The sequence below is a fragment of the Telmatherina bonti genome (assembly GCF_933228915.1).
Source record: "Telmatherina bonti genome assembly, chromosome: 9".
NCBI classification, from domain to species: Eukaryota; Metazoa; Chordata; class Actinopteri; order Atheriniformes; family Telmatherinidae; genus Telmatherina; species Telmatherina bonti.
Genome location: NC_136627.1, coordinates 22020960 through 22038368, shown reverse-complemented (window position 1 = coordinate 22038368; position 17409 = coordinate 22020960). Strand labels below are relative to the sequence as shown.

Sequence of the window (17409 nt, the reverse complement as noted above, 5' to 3'; positions counted from 1 at the left end):
CTGTACATTTTCTCATAACAAATAATATGTCACAGTGATTTTAATAATTATTCAACAAGTCTTCCTTTCAGTCTTTGCCAAATTAAACATTGTTTGATGTGAAAGGTGCAACGTGTGAAGCTTTTATAATCCCGCAGCACAGAGCATTCATCACAGTCTGACATGCCATTAGCCAACCCAGGAGCTGAGATTTCAGCCTTTTAAGTGACAATGTAGTGAAATCAGACTGGCTGACACCTGCTGGTGTTTATGTAACTTTTTGTTGAGAATAGACATCAGTTTTAGTAAACCTTTAAGACATTTGAGCAGATTTTATTTTTCAAAGAAATAGCTTCAAATTGTTTTTTGCTTTTTCTATTGAAAGCCCCATAACAAATCATTTCATATAATTTATCAATTTGTGCATTTGGTTTATTCTGTTGCTGAGACCAAATATGTTCATAAATAATTCCTCAGTTACAAACCACAAAGGCTCACACCATGCACATTTTGCACGGAGCATCATTTAAATAATAAAACCATGGCAGGGACCCAAGAAGCTGATTAAATGATGTCTGCTGGCGAGGCTGGCAGGCTTCTTTCTTTCAGAAGATTCTCTACTCTGTCAGTCTAAACTGAGATTCTTTTGTGTGCAGCTTTAAACTGTGCTGAATGGCTTACTTTAGCTTTCTGGTGCTGGCGCCCACAGGCCTGGCAAAATCGGCATCTGCGACAACACCAGTTCTCGAACTGCTCCTGGAGAGGGCGCTCTGACTCCCCCAGGCAAAAGAGATGAAATGGCTCGCAGCATACCTGGCAAAAGACAAACTACAGAGCAAGGGAGAGACAAAAGTTTGAATCAGATGTATGTCTGAACATTTCACTGACAAAATTAAACCTTTAAGCTAAATTTGGTCAAAACAAAAACTTTTTTTGTTTTACCTCAAGATTCCCACTGCTTGCACATAAAAAGCAGAGCACCCTGGGTGTGACAGGCACAGAAGTGAGCAGGCTGAGGCCTCCAGCCTCCCACACCTTCTCCACATCATGGTCCCTCTTGAAATCCACTCTGATGCGATGCACTCCGTCGCAGGGTGCTCTGGACTTCACCTGGTCCCTAGACGAGGGAGTGCTCACCGAGTTTAAAGTACTGCGGCTGGGTTTGGTGGTCAGCGGCTTTTTTGTGTTTAACAAACGAGAAGGGAGACAGAACGAGTAAATCATGTGTGATTCATACAAACAGCAAAGAAAGTTTTGAATAGACTGGAAGTAATTTGAGAAATCTATCAAAGTGACTTCTTACCTTGTCTTTTGGTTTCTGTTTAGGCGACAGAGAAACAGATCTAGAAGTTGACTTCTTTACCTGTTTGGAGTCAGCTAAGAAAAAAAAGGAAAGGATGTAACATTCCAAGAGGAGTTAAGGTAAGTATGAAAAAGACCATTCCTTCACCAAGGCAAGAGCTGAGAGTAGTTAGTGTTTGTTTTCTTTTTGCCAAAGTGACAGAAAATCTACCAAAACAAATTCTAAGAAACATGGTGTAGTTGGAGCAGACAGTGCTGTTCCATTCTGGGTATTTTGGTGGTAAAAATTCCTGCATTCTCTCACCTGCTGTAGAGTTCGGCTGTGGCATCGTGTGCTGTTGGGGTTTCTTCTTGAGTTCGCTCAGAGAAATCTTGGGTGAAGCATCCTTTTTTGGCGGTGCTTGAGTGATAAGCGTCCGTTGCAATGGTTGGTGATACTGTGTGGACTGGGAGGGAGAATTCTGGGCCGAAGAAGATGCAGAGGAAGATGATGAGGATGAAGAAGACGATGACGTTGAAGAGGATGAAACAGATGTAGAACCCTGTACAGGCTGTTGTGGTTTATGTCCCTTTTTAGTGGTGGTACTGCTCGTGACTGGGACCTGTTTAGGGTCTTGTGTGGGAGCTGGATGCTGATCCAGTGACGCTGCTGTGCTGGAGGCCTGAGTGGGTTCGACTGGGGCAGGAGATGAGGAGAGGGCTGGAGATGGTTGCTTCGACAGTGGCTGCTGTTTTGATTTCTCCTCTAGTGGCTTTAAAGGGGGAGTTTCGCTTTTTTTACGAGGAGGATCCTCCTTTGGTGGAACAGGAGTAGGCTTGTTGCCAGACTCTGAATTGGGTCCTTTTACTGGATTAAGAACCTCCTTTTTCTCAGTCAGTTTCTTTTTCTTGTCTTTCTTGCCTTTGCCTTGTTTTTGAAGGAGCATCTTTGATGGCATCCATTGCAAGTTCTGGCACTTTCTCATCCTGTGAGAAAAACACAAAAGTCAAATTTCAATTATTCTAAATTCCAGTGAAAAAACTTTTTCCCCCTTTACTCACTCATTGTGACAAAAAGCCGATCAACTTAGACCTACTTGCAGCATTGCTTTTTAATGTTACGTCCTCCAAACTTGGGCTTATCGAGACAGTTGGTGCAGACGCCGCAGTCCTCTGGAACCTGGCAGCCCGAGCATTGGCCACAGCGACGTGAGCGACGGCCCTTTTTCGGAGGAGCTTCTTGAACAGCCTTCTGTCGTGTTTCCCGTGGCTTTATGGGAGGGGACTGTGGCTCTGCCTCCTCTGAGCCTGCTACTGATGACTTATCTATAAAAGATCCATCAGAGATTGGTATCATCTTTAATCACAAACAGTAACACATTACTTTACTAAACTTCACTCAAACTAAATTGTTGATTTCAAACTGATTTTATTAACTCCTCTCCAACACAGAAATCCCATATATACAGGAGTTCTTTTTGGAATGACCAGGCAAACACAGAAACATTAACTGTGATTATATGCCAAACTCTGTGTGCCACCATAGGCGCCTAGAACCTCACATAAACTCACATGTCGCAACATGACATGAAACCAGTCAAAAATAACAGGAACAGAGCAACCAGTCCTTCACCACTTCACTGTGTACTTGTGCTCCCATTGATGACTGGATTTCTCTGATACTATCCTCAGTCTGTCATTCATCCAGAACAACAGAAATTTTACAGGACTTCCATATATGCTTACACAAAGCAATGGGAAACTTTGTTGGCACTATACTAAAAAACAAGATCATTAACAGTCAATATGTAAAATCACCAATATGTATGTCAAACAGTTGTTTTTTGTCATTTTTTTCCCCCTAATAAAACGATGTAGTTTTAAATAGTACTGTCAAAAAAATGTTAAAAGGTTGGGTGAAAGCAGGGGTACCAAAGTCCAGTCCTTCAAGACATTTCAAGACAAGACACTTGGGCACCTCTGGCTTAAAGGATGGGTGAAGGGGGGTCTTGAATTGACCCTAGATAGTCTGCGGGCCAAATAAAAAAAAGCAAATGCCCCTTAAATGCATCTTCATTAATAGAAGAAAACGGTTTCACTAAATCAGATCTTGAGTATAATTCAGTCCAGGTATGAACATCTCAAGCCTTGTAGTTTTCCAGCAGGACCTGGTCTAGTGTGGCCAAGGTTCCCAGAAAGTAAAGATAACTTTAAACTTTAAATTTCAACTAGTTTTCTCAACCACATGTTTTCCAACACCGAGGTCAGCTTCTGATTAGCTATTAATGCGTTTAATTGAAAGCATAGCTAGTTTATTCTCACACCATTGGTAGATGAACTCAACGTGAAGATAGTCTACATTGCTGCATATTAACTTATTAAATGGTCTTTTTTTTCGCCTCAAGAACTCTGCACGTTTGAGATCCGGCACATTGCCGAAATACTTTAAAGTCCTGTCATTAGAATTATTATTGGATTATAAATCACATCATTATCATTCCAACTGTTCATTTTGCATAGCCGAGTCCACAGGCAATAGTTCATAAGCAAGTCAAATGAATAAAAAGACTAAGGATGCTGTACCATCATTTCCCATGGAAGATAGGATCTTTTCTCTCTCCTCCCAGGGCAAGGCACTAAGTGTGGGCATATCGTCAGGGAACACTGCCCTATTACGACCAAGAGCCACAGCTGCACGACGGCATACGTGCTTGATGCGTGGACCACGGACTGAGGTCTCTGACGAGTCACTCTCCTGACCCTGAACACAAGCACAAACCATCAAGCATGGAAAACATACATACACATACATACACATATACATAAAAAAGATTATATAATTATATATATATATATATATATATATATATATATATATATATATATATATATATATATATATATATATATATATAATTATATATATAATATAATTATATATATATATATATATATATATATATATATATATATATATATATATATATATATATTATATTATATATATATATATATATATATATATGAAAATAATGATCAACTACCATAAATTTACAATGCAGAAATATGCCATTTTCCCCAAGTTATTTATAACTTTGTGGGTTATACCATCCAACTAATGTCTACTAGTGATAAAGATGTTAATAAAGTGACAAGGAGGGTAGGAATAGGTCAAGTTGGTGCATGTCTTTAAAGATCTGAACTTATATATATATATATATATATATATATATATATATATATATATATATATATATATATATATATATATATATATATATATATATATATATATATATATATATATAAAGTTCATATATATATATATATATATATATATATATATATATATATATATATATATATATATATATATATATATATATATATATATATATATATATATATACAACAAAAGTATGGAGTATAAAATTTAATTGAAGGGATCCTTTTGTCTCCAAAAGCTGTACTGCTTCTACATAATGTATGAAGCAAAGAGAATTCCCCCTCAGCAACACTCTCAGAGGGACTTTCCTGTTATCATATTTCAGTCTGAGTACAAACAGGGGTTTCTATTTATAGAAAATGTTCAGAGCATCATGTCAAAGTACCTTTCTTGTATCTAAATGATCAAACTGAGAAAAGCACACTGTTTTTTTCTTTTTTTTTAATCTTATAGAGGCTCAAGCTCCATGAAGACATAAACAAGAGAGCTGACCTGGACTTTAGTCTGATCTGCAGGCTTTAGCTTATTCTTCTTTATAGCAATGAGTTGATCTTTGGCCTTCTTCAGTAGTCCAACTATGCGTCCATCAGTCAAAGGATGCTGCTCTGCTTGTTTCACCATCAAGGAGACAGGGAGCTGATGTCTGCTGGGCTGCCCTGGAAGGCTTGCTGTTTGCTGGCTGGGCGTACTTCGCTTCTCTTTCTCCTTCTCCCCATCTTCTGCCTCTGCTCCTTTCTCAGAGGGTCTGCCTTTTTTAAGTGAACGTCCTTTAGCAATGGATATGGGATGGAGCCCACGCCCCTCTGACAAAGCAGTGTCAGAAACTGTGTCAGCCGATGTGGATTTTTTTCTCCCTGAAGTCTTTTTTGGTGCAACAGGTAAGAGGGCACACTCTGAATCCCTCCCATCTGCAGTAAACAGACTGGAAGGTGCATTGGGGGAGCCATCAGGTGTAGATGCTTTACTTCTTTTTTCCACGTCCTTTCTCCCTTCCCGCTTGTTTTCCTTCTCTTTCTCACGAATCTTCTCAGAATCCTTATCTTTCTCCTTTGCAACAGGTTCTTGTGGAGCTGATAAGCCTTTCTCTTTCCCAGCTCCTCTTTCTGTTTCCTGAGCACTGGAAGAAAAGAGAGGGAACAATGGGGAAGAAGCAGATGATGCTGTTGACATAGGAGATGGGGTTCCAGTTGCTCCTCTTCTACTATCTGGTGTTCCTTGTGAGGCCAGGCCCCGAGGGACAGTGGGGAAGGTGCTGAAAGAAGCAGGTGTTAAGGCACTAGCGGCAAGTGGACTTACAGAAACTCCCGGCAGAGAGCTGGGGTTACTACTGGAGACAGAGCCTGTCAACACAGACATCTCAGAGGCACCTGTCCCTACAGATGTCTGACCTCCTATTTGGCTGCTGCGTCTGGTCATAGAGTGTGATGGAGACCGTGGATGGCCCCGCTGTGCCCCCAGAACCGGTCGTCTCCTGCGTCGCAGCGTTCTGTTAGAGCTTGAGGACGTCTGGCGTGGGGAGAGTGAACCAGGGCTGCTCCCAGAAGATGACTGTAGAGTAACGGACTCAAATATTCGAGAATGAGCTTCACTAGGTGTAAACCGTGGAGCACGAAGCAGTGGGCTGCGCTTCTGGATTGGAGTATCAAAGCGGGACGATGGGGGATGCTGGTGATGGGGGTGGGGGTGAAGAGGTCCAAACAGACGAGTTCCTGCTGCTGTGCCTGGTGTTTGGAATCCAACAGGAGCAGCTCCTCCTGCAACACCTTGGGGCAACAACCCCACATCTTCAGGCGTGAGAGGGGGGGGACGGAAATTGTCAAATATAGGCTTTCGGATGAGGCCCTCCTTGGCATATTTAGCAGATGAAAAGTACTGCTGTTTAGGGTGGGCCAGGGATATCCAGCGGAAGGTGGGCTCTCTCAGAATTGAGCGACTTCGCTTTTCTGACAAGCCAGAGAGTATTGACGGTCCAGGCATAAACGGTTGGATAGGGTGAGGCATCCAGGATGACTGGGGGTGGTGTTCACTAATGGGTGCTGTGCCTGAGGAACCTGAGTGGGGAGGCTGGGGAGGAGTGAGAAGAGGAGGAGGTGGAGGTGAAGAAGGGGAAGAAGCTGTGGATGGAGCTTGTTGGGAATTAACTAGAGTAGAGGAGGACATCAGCACTCCTGTTGGTGGGCTGATGATTGGCTTTTTAGCCACAGTGGGGAGAGACTCTCTCACTCTCTGTTTCTGATTTCCTCTGCCGACCCCATGCTCTCTCCGCCCTCTTCGACTCCTCTCTGCTAACACATGCTCTGGTTCTGGTTCAGAAGGAGGAGATGGAGGCCGGGAGCTGTGTAACAGGTTGGCCTCCCTTTCTCCTTGTGATGATGGAGAATGATCCTCTGGCTCTGACAGGGCCTGTGTGGCCTCAGAAGCCTGGGAATCACACGATGAGTCATCCAAGCTTGGACTGCTGGACCTGGAAGACTCTGCAGAGGAGAGTTGAGAGGAATGCTGAGACACAGCACTTGAACCGCAAGATGGAGCACTACTGCTGAATCGCCCATTGGCTGCGTTGTTGGTGTTGCTGTTGAGCAGATTGGCAGCTGTTGATGGAACAGTGGAGACAGGAGCAGGAGATGATGGGGGAGGGAGGGAGTCGACAGGAGCAGTTGTACCACTGCTAGTAGCAGAGGATGTAACAGAGACAAGTGCAGTAGAAGGGGATACAGAGCTGGTAGATGTGGGTTGGACAGATGTGGGGACAGATGAGGGGGGTGTTTCTAACCGTGCAATCTTTGCTTGGGGGGGTGGGGTTCCAAAACTGCCCTCATCTTCAATAAAGCGCTTGGGAGTTTTAATGATGCGAAGAGAAACTGTGCTGACCACAGGCATGATAAATTGCCTAATGTTCTTCAGTTGGGTCTTTCTGATGCTAGCTTCAGTGGTCCTTGCCCCACTACCCACTATAGCTACAGCTTCTTTCTCCAATCTCTTTTGCGCTCCTTTCTTAGCGCGCTGCAGCAGCTGTTTTGCAATTGTGGCATCAGTCCGTTTAGAAGGAGGGACAATTCTGACTGGTTTTCTATGCCGTGGGCTTTTTCTGAGGCCCACCGGCCTGCCTGGTTTGGAGGGAGATGGAGAGGCAAGTGTATTGGAAGAGTCCTGATCCTCAGTATCATCCATGTTCCTCAGCGTTGTCTGCTGGGTGATGTGTGATTCTCCACCTTTAACCCTAAAGGCTTTATTTTTCCCTTCCCCACCTTCAATGGCGGTAGACAGCTGTGCAACGGCAGCTGCTGCAGATTTGAGCCGCTCAGCTGAGGGTGGTCTACCACGTCTGCGTCGGGGCATGCCAGGTGAGGCTTTGAGACGAGACTTGGGAGGGGTGATGTTAGTCTCTGTCAGCCTCTTCAGGTGGGAAACTTTGGATTCACCCCGTCCTTTGGGAAACTTGGTCTCAGTGTCATGAGAATGAGCAGAGCCCACCTGCAGCCTTTTGGTGCCTTTCCTGTCCTCCTCCGTCTCCACACCCAACTCAAATCCAGTCTGCCTGGCATCCTCCGCTGCACCATGGTTGCCAGCACTCCAAGACTTCTTGCTACTTGAAGAGGGTGGTCGGCCTCTTCTCTTCTCCCCAGTGCCAGGCGGCCTCCCGGGCAACCGTTTCACTTTCTCTGCTGGCCTTTCAAGGCCCTCAGTTTTAGCTTGTGTTGGGGAGGGAAGGGGCAATGGTGAAGGTAGACTCGCAGCAGCTTTCTGGGCAGTCAGGGCCCGTGGGGGACGGCCTCTGGGCTTTTTCTCTTGTATGGCTGCGCCTTTTACAGAAACCAGAAAATAAGAGTCTTATTAAGCACTGGAAAAAAAAACTTAAAAAGGAAAACATGTATCAGTATACTCATTTCAAGACAATATTAAGATTCCCAGAAGTCCTTGGTTTTACTTTAGCAATACCTGAAGAAGTTGTTGAAGGGCTCTGTATGGCTGTCTGTTCAGCAATTGTTCCAAATCCTCCAAATGCTTCTTCCTACAAAAGAAAAAATCCAAAACAGATTGTTTAATTAAAGCACAAGAGACAGGTCATATTATACCATAGCAAATGGTACATAACTGTCACATAGCCTTGATGTGCAATACTTGAGTCAGATGAACACCACAGCTACAAGCTTATAATGATGTGCTCAGTCTCACTCTGGCTTACTGTTCTGCTCTCATGTTTCGTTAGTCTTTGGAAAGACATGCCAGCAGTTGGAAAAGCCTCAAACCACAACAGACAGTTTGAATTCCAAACATCCAGATCTTACTGGGTGACTAATGCACAGCCCTGTGTCCCGCTCCCTGAAGGCAACAGTAAAATGTTAAGATGGTTGGTCATTTAAAACAGCAACATTTTTATAGACACATCACCTCGTGTTTTTGCAACAGAAAAGGAAAAGTGTGGTTTGAAAGCAGCAGCAGATCAAAGGCTACGTCATTGCACAAATGCAAAGAGTGTACAAAGTGTATTTACTCTTCAAGCTTAACTTCTTGTGCACAGATTTAAGATGAAAATTCTGATTTTATTCACAGGTTAAAAATGTCTACTGTTGATACACCATCATCTTTTATCATAATATTACACCTTAAAACATGAATTATTTAGGATGTGACCATCATGTAATGGTATGCTAGTGTATTTCAATGTGATATTTTTACAAACTTAAAAGTGCCTATATTCTCCAGGACCCAGAAATTAAACAAGCCACAGTAAATGTAACATGTAAAAACTGTACATAAACTCTTCCTCTCATGTCTTGATACAGAACTGAAATGTACAACAGCAAAATCCTCAAGACATCATCAACACTTTCAGGATTTTCTGTGTGTCACTACTTTGCGCAATCAATGCCTTAAAGAGTAGAGGTGAGTATGTCATTTCATTATGTTTATTTATAGAGGCATGTGGGGATGCACTTGAGGTCTTGTTGGCCCAGTTTGGAGAGCAGCTGCTATCCAAGTGTGTGAACAAGACTGCATGCAAACTGATTTTGCACCAGCTAGGAGTTACTCACACCCTAATGTGAATTACAGACATCAAAGTATGTCTGACAAACAATATGGAATGTGAATAAAAAATATAGAAAACTATTAAGTTTTTACATATAAAAAAGCATCAACAACAAACATTAAGTAATGCTGTTGATTATGACAGGCAATATTAATGCTAGCATCTGACATTCCTCGTAGTGCATTCAAGCATCTTCTTCTATTTACACTTTTCTCTTCCTCTCTCATTGCTGTAATAGCAGCATCCTCTCCTCACTGAGCAAGCTGCTGCTCTTGGTTGGTAGTGTTGCAGAGCTGAGGGGGGCGGAGTACCAACAGACGGCACTGACTCGCTGTGATAGTGTGAGTAGCAGTCAATAATATCACAACACGCTATGACAGAGGCAAGTGCTTGAAGCCGCCTGCACAGATGTGTATAAGCACACACAAATACATGTGCCTCCTGATTAACCACAGGGACAAACACCTCACACATACAACAGAAAATAAAAATCATAAAGCAAACAAATGAGCAAACGCCCTGTGCGTGAACTGATCAACAAGATGTAAACAAGCAGAACATAGGAGTGACTGTGTGGGGGAGGGGAGCACAAGCAAGCGAACCAGAGTGACGAAAAGGAGGAGGGTTGTGGGAGGATGGAGAGGCGCACTGAAAAAAAAAGAGACAAGGAAACAGCATCTTGACCACATGCACCATCAACAAGAGAGGGAGCGCAGTCGTCTCCTGGGAGCACAGGATAAAAGGGGTTTGGTTTTCAACATGCTTGTGCAGAAGCTTGCCAAATCCTCAACTAAACAGGCCTCCCACACACAACAAGGCTCCCGTCTCCACCCCCTTATTCCTGCTTTCTGCCATGCTCCCAAACACACATTCAGTCGCTCACTCATAGCTCGCTCACTTGCTTCCTGCCCACTAGCTGCCAAGCAGCGGTGTGTGAAACACAAGGCTCACCATCAGCTCAACAGCAAGGCAGGCATAGAGAGGTAACTCCAAGAAGTAAACAAACACTGTAGTAGTAAGGTTCGTGTGTCACAGTGCTATGCAAAACACGAGGGATAAAAGGGTAACTGGAAATAATATGTGTTCCTTTTCTCCCTTTTAGTTTTCCTTTTTCGTCTCCTCAGCTAAATAGTGTTCATCTTTGCATGCTTTAGCTGTCACTCTCATCTTGAAATCCTGTGCAGTTTTACTTCCTGCTGATGTGCTACATCTCATCTAACTGATCACTACATATTTTGCTTGACAGAAATCACCAAAAGCTAAAGAAAGAGAAACCCATCTGATTCATAGTGCAAGGAACATTTATTTTCAGGATGCACCAGGGACTGCCCCTGATCATTTTGAGACGCATGGGAATGTGGTTCGAGGTATACTGTTCCGTATCATTCTGACAGTGCATTTTCAGAAGGCTAATGGGACTTTCAAGACAGTACTTAAAAGAAACCACACTGACTACAGATAATTACATGCAGAGAGCAGTATGCAGATTCTAATACATTCTTCTTTTTTAATCAATCAAACCACTCATCTAACCACCTTCAACACTTACTTAGTAGCTTTGATCTACTTCCAATCAGTGCACTCTGTCCACTATTTTAAATCATGTCTGATTTAATAAACTGTCACAGAAATCAATACAATTACACAATTTATTATTGTTTATTGATTACAAAAACTCAGTATCACTACTAATTAATCTCACAAGGTTTTGTTCAATTTGCTTAGAAGTAAATAACACCAAATAGTATGACATCATTGGTACCTGCATAAAACTTTACAAAGTGCATCATTATTAAAAGCCAAAACTTTTATTTGCCTTTTTTTTTTTTTTTTAAATTATCATGTAGTTTTCTTTCATAGCTTTTGTTTTTTCCATGATATTGGATACAGATGGAGATGGGACTTTGTGTAGACATGCCCCCAACCCAGCTGTTAACTATGTATGGAACTGTCTCGACCACAAGCACTAGGCATCTATCCTTATGTTACGCCTGCCAGTATGACAATGACTTTAAAGTAAGAGTTATTTTAAATGTTTAAATGTAATGAATGTCACACAAGCACGTTCATTCATTTTCTTAACCGCTTGACCAATTAAGGGTGGCGCTGGAGCCTATCCGAGCACTTATTGGGTGAGAGGCATGGTACATCCTGGACAGATCACCAGTCCATTGCTGGGGCAACAAGACGTACAACCATTCACGGTCACCACTCAGGACTTAATTCCACAGAGAACCCATGCATACATGGGAAGAACATGCCACCGTTTGAACCTCCCACCAGCTGAGCCTCCCAACCAGCAACCTTCTTGCTGTGTGGCTGCAGTGCGAATCACTACGCCACCATGCAGCCCGTTGTTAATTAATTTGCATCCAAGGTAAGCGTTTGTTTCCAATATTCAATACATCCACATAGGTTGGGTTTTAAAGATTATCAATTTTAATACAGGAAAACATCTGAAAAAGCCATTAGGGGAGCACAAGCGTGAGTCATTTCTGTTTAAAGCAAAAGAATACGTTTATAGAAATTATTCCAGGGGGAAATAAATTTCTGACTCATTCCAGGAAGCTTTCTGCTGGAAGTACTGTATAGATACTGTGCATCACTCCTTCCTGGAATGTCAACTAATGATGAGCTCATGCTCCTTAATGTCCTTCTGATGACACATCTGCTATATAAGGCCACAGAAGTGAATTATAACATGGTGACCCCTGTCAGCCCCAAGCAAAAGGTGGACATTTGTTTTTTCCCAAGTGTCCAAACACTAAGTACAACAGTGCCACATTTGCTCGTCAGCACACAGACCAAAACAAATGCTTTCTGGGGTGTTATACCTCTTTTTTCTACAGCTCACACATAAGGAGATGAAGACAGACTGTGGACAAAGACAAAAAGACTGACGCTTGTGGACAGTGTCTGGTACTCTTGCATGCACAGTAACACTCACACAAGCTGGCAGACGCCTACAGGCAGGCAACCACTCTCTCTGATATGAGGAGGTAGCACGAATTGAAGTTTTAATCAAAATAAAGACAATAAATACACGCCTACTCCTGATTGCTATAAGAGACACAAAGTCCAAGGGACACCCCTGCCCCTACCACCACGCAAACAAAGGGTAAGAAAGACGACACAATTGCCGCCTTTCTCCCAGTCAGGCAACTCCTAAAGCAGAGGTGAAAGCTCCTTGCCCGCCTGCTGTAGTAGAATAAAGCCATGGATGGGAGGGTCTGTGACTAATTCTCCACCCCGCGTTGTCCCATTGGGAGGAGGGGGATCGCCCCGCACCCTTTGATATCCCAGCCTGCACTCTTTCAGCCGCCCGCACTTTGTGAAAGCTAGAATAAAAGGAGACACAAAGCTTCCTGCTCCAATCCACACGCTGTCTTGGGGATGGGTAAGCGGGTGGGGGTCTTCCATTTAAATAGGCCAAACACCTGCTGGACTGAAACCCCTTCCGCCCAGGCACACCATTTCTCTCAAACCAGTGAGGCAAAGAGACATTTAGGTTGATACATCCATTCAGATGTATTTCAGTAGGAATTATTACACTCTGGTAATAACATGTGTGCAGAATGGATGCAGCAGAAGGCAAAGCATAATGGTCTGATAACAAAAAGAGGAAATGATGCAGATTAAATTGTGACCAAGTGAAATTTGGGATTGAGCTTGTAGGGGTGATATGCTCACTCATGCATTAAGGGGAAAAAAAAAAGTTAACATCATTTGAACTCTGCCCCAAAACAAGTGATAACAATTAGCCAGGATAAGGAAAACTAATTCCTCTCACACATACAAAAGCTAATAAATGCCTTTATTTGGACAGCAACAGCCAACGAGCAACCCTTTTGAGGCTCCCCAATAGGCTTAGTAATCCATTCCAAAGTGGCAGCTGTCAGAAGAAAAGTTGTGCTGCCTCTCAGACAGGGTTGTGTTTGTCTGAAGTGGATTTGGGTTTTTTCTGCCTGGTTGGAGGAGGGAGGGGTGACCAAGTGTCCGGCTGGCACTCTGTTCAGGGTTGCCCTGTGAGCTCAGTAGGTTGCATTGAGCCTGAACAACTCTGCCTTGGTTTGGCCAGACATGCACTGCACACTACTTCTTGATTAAATCACCACGCTGAGGTCTCAACTTCCATGGGCTTGATGTCCCATGGGGATTCAATAGTCTAGCCTGTTTCCACACATCCCATTTAAGATATATTCTAACAGCAGAGACATATTCCTACTTACTAAAAAATAATGAATTGCTTATAAGAATTTGACATAAAAGTGTTAGAAAAATAACAATAAGGTATATAACATCTATAAGGTAAAGCATAAATGCAGAAAAAATATTGAGCCCACAATCTAAATAGAATCCAAGCTAAATTGTGTTGTTATGATCGAACCTATCATCAAATATGTCATACTGTTTTGCCATCTCTCTTTGTCAGTGATTCAAAGGACTGGCAGAGATTCAAGGAGCTTAGAAAACCACTGATCACAAAAGGAATTAAAATAAGTGTTTGTCTTGAACATCAGAAAACATCAAGGAAAAAATACTGAAATGGAATTTCATTTTGTACTCATGTATAAGAATTCAATTATTGATAATATAGTCTTATTCTCTGAATCATGATATATCTTAATGAATGATGCTCTCCTGTTTTCTGACAAAAATGTTATTTCAGATTCAAGTGCAATCAAACATTAATGTAAGTAAATTGCTTAAACTACATATAAGATTGTACTCAATCTGGCTGGTACATTACAATACCACGTATTGTAATATCCAAAACAGGAATCAAAATAAATACAGAAAAAAACATTCAAGTTCGATTTTAGACAAAAACATAAATATATAAAGTCTAACAAGCGTGTATGTAAATACTGTCGTGCTTTAGCCAAAGTATGCTGTCTGAGCTCAGATTAGGAGCAGCAAAGCTGGTAAACATCCCCACTCAGTGTACTCCCACTGCAATGAACGCATGCTGCTCATCATGAAGGAGGAAGATGGTAGTTCGCTAAGGCGAACACACCCCCACATCACACGGTCCGTCAAGAAGGGGCTCGTTGTTATTGTAGCCAGCCCTGCATGCGCACTGTCACTCGTAAGCCTTATTCCCGATAAAAGCACAAGTCAATACCGATATAGTTATAAATAGTACCCTTTCCTTATAAACCGTGCTTTTCAGTATGTAGCTGCGGATGAGACATCGTCACCTGGCGTAATAAACCAGATATAATATTAGGACTAGTAGCGTACTGACTGTGTGGAGAAGGGGAAAACATGTCCACCTCCCATTTTCCTATGCATCAGCAATAGCCCCGTTGGCTAGCGTGGCGTAGTGCGTAGCATGGTAGCTGTCCTAGCTAAACACTTCACATCAGTAGGAATTATTCAGTTTTGTTCACAAGCTCCAACAACTCCAGCGAAAATGCATTCATTCACTGGGTATAAATAAGCAAACGGGAGGTAAACACATAAACCTCCCAGGCGAAAACGCAACTTTAACCCCGTTTAAGACGCGTGAATAATGGTGTAGTTTTAGCTGTGGGATATAGACAGCTAGCCATTGAGCTAACCAGGCATCTATGCTGCCCAAAGGTTGACACCAGCGAGGAGCAAGTCCTTGTGCTCACGTCGTTTGCACCAGACAATTTAATTAGCAAATATATTTAGCTAGAAACTTGAATCTGGTTCAGGAAACATCCCGTTTAGGCAGATGTTGCAGCCAGACGGTAAGTTCACGTTAGCTCATTACAAACCACAATAGTGTACTGTCGCTTCCTTCAAGTCGTGTTGTTTTCAAACACGTTTCACGTTATTTTCTAGGTCCCGTATCGTTACACCACAAGGGGGAAAGACGTGATTGTGTTAAAATATTCACTTGCTTTGCGACTGTAACATGGAAGCTTATATGGGACGTGAACTTTTACACAGGGAGTATGAATTTGAAGGTAACACAGCCGTGAAGGCTTCGTACTAAGCTAGTACTGAGTTGCTAACTCGTAAACCAGTTGTGACGGATTAATTACACACTTTACACTAGAAAACCGTACTGGCATCTGTGCGATGTGTTAACAGAACTGGATGTTGTAATTAAGAGAGTAAAAGCATGAGCTCTTTACTGTGGTCTGACTGGTCAACTAACGTTAGCACCAGTTCATCCAAAACTGTGTGGATGTAGCATGTCCTCACACTTCTGAGAAAACTTTACCTCCAGTAGAAACCACAGAAGCAAAAATGTGATATTTGGTGCTTGTGTTATTTCTTACTAAAGTTATCGCCCTAACTCGTTAACTGTAGAGTATAAGGCCACAAAACCAACTCAAAGTTAACTGAGCATCCTGGCAATGACAAGTTCGCGCACCGGAGGAGATGGTTTTAGGGACAGTAATGGTTGGCTCCTCTTCTTAAAGGTAACAAACCATCCTCCAAGTGGACCGTACCCTGCAAATCTCTAGTCGATGTTCCCGGTTTGTCTTGTGCTTACCTCTGCGCTGCTCGAGTCGCTCCATTCCCCCAAAACATCCCGAAATTTCTGCAGGTTGTTCCCGATAACCGAAGAGACCTGTAGTGCAGCATCAAACCCGGGTCCGAGTCCAGCTGCGTTTGGGTGGGCTCCCGATACAGTCCGCAAAGAGGCAGTAACTCTGATTCGGCCCGCTCTCCTCCCGGTACCGGAGTTGCTGCTCCCTCCGGGCCGAGCGGGGAACCGCCACCGACAGCTGTGCGCCATTTTACACTCTCTGCCTGTCTGCCCTGCGATCAGAGATACCTCGGTGGGCGGAACCCTAACCCAGCACTCCACATAAAGAACCTCAACCACAGCGCTCCGCTCTCACTGGCCGACTCATCGTTATGCATGTTGCGGGGCGGAACTGAAGAAACCCCGACAATGCATTTCCTCAGCGGCCCTATTCAGGCTCTGCATGGTTGAATCTAAATCAGGTTCAGGGGCTTAGCCCGGGAAAGGAATATCTTTTTGAATCACAGTCAAGGACAAATTTACAGCTTCTATCGCGGTTTGATGAACATAAGAAAATATTAACTTTCTAAGTAATAACTAAAAGTGAACTACTTCCAACCTCTAAAATTAAAATATGGTTACAATAGGAGTGCAACAAGGATTCCTGAAGTAAGCGAAGGAATCGTTCTTCTTTTGCCCACAAAATACTTCCCAGTCTTGGTTGGCAAACATATTTTTGCGGTTTAGTTCCATACATAAGTAAGTAGGTAAACAGTTTCACTTTATTACGGACTACCCAAATGTATGTGTTAAACACAAAGCAATTGATAATAAACTAACAATAATCAGAAGATACATCATATTTCACAGCTTATTGTCTAAATGGTTCTCTCTGGGTGTCAAACAATGAAAAAACAATATGAGAAAAAGCAAAATCCCGACGGGCAAAAGGTCGGTAAAATAATTATTGTAGGGCACAAGATATGCACAAGGCGCAGAAGTCAAGTATCAGATTGTATATACATCAGAATTTGGCCAGTTTTTACCATAAGCAAAGATTATATTGTCTTGTTTTTATTACAAATAGCAGCTACAAAAAATAAATAAAAATACACTGAAATACTTAAATCAAGCATATGAAATCAACACGTTATCCTGTTTTTATGTTGTTTTCCAACATAGAAAAAATAACATTTACATTAGTAAATCTTCTTTCATGATTTTTAGAAAATAGCTATACCTCCTTGTACAATTAAAAGTTAATTTTAAAAAATATCATTTTAAATTAATGTTGAAGCTCTTATTTTGTGCTGTAATTGCAGAATACAGGATATTTTTATAACATCACTAAAATAGCCTCTTACCATCAAGGTAGTGCATGTATAATAGTCTTCAAATTTCCACTAGTATAAGTTGTTTTTTAACAGGACTGGCACTTAG

General features: G+C 42.3%; 1 protein-coding gene across 1 annotated transcript in view; it reads right to left on the bottom strand.

Moving 5' to 3' along the window:
* Positions 1 to 16313, bottom strand: part of kmt2a (lysine (K)-specific methyltransferase 2A) — a gene marked incomplete at its 5' end in the record, with an annotated part of 36627 nt that extends 20314 nt beyond the window's left edge. The window contains 10 exon segments of the mRNA XM_079246505.1: positions 661 to 807; positions 922 to 1155; positions 1283 to 1356; positions 1586 to 2247; positions 2358 to 2586; positions 3844 to 4021; positions 4979 to 8289; positions 8426 to 8498; positions 15994 to 16272; positions 16275 to 16313. Of these exon segments, the coding sequence (XP_079102631.1) occupies positions 661 to 807; positions 922 to 1155; positions 1283 to 1356; positions 1586 to 2247; positions 2358 to 2586; positions 3844 to 4021; positions 4979 to 8289; positions 8426 to 8498; positions 15994 to 16272; positions 16275 to 16313 (5226 nt within the window).
* Positions 16314 to 17409: the final 1096 nt, after the last annotated feature.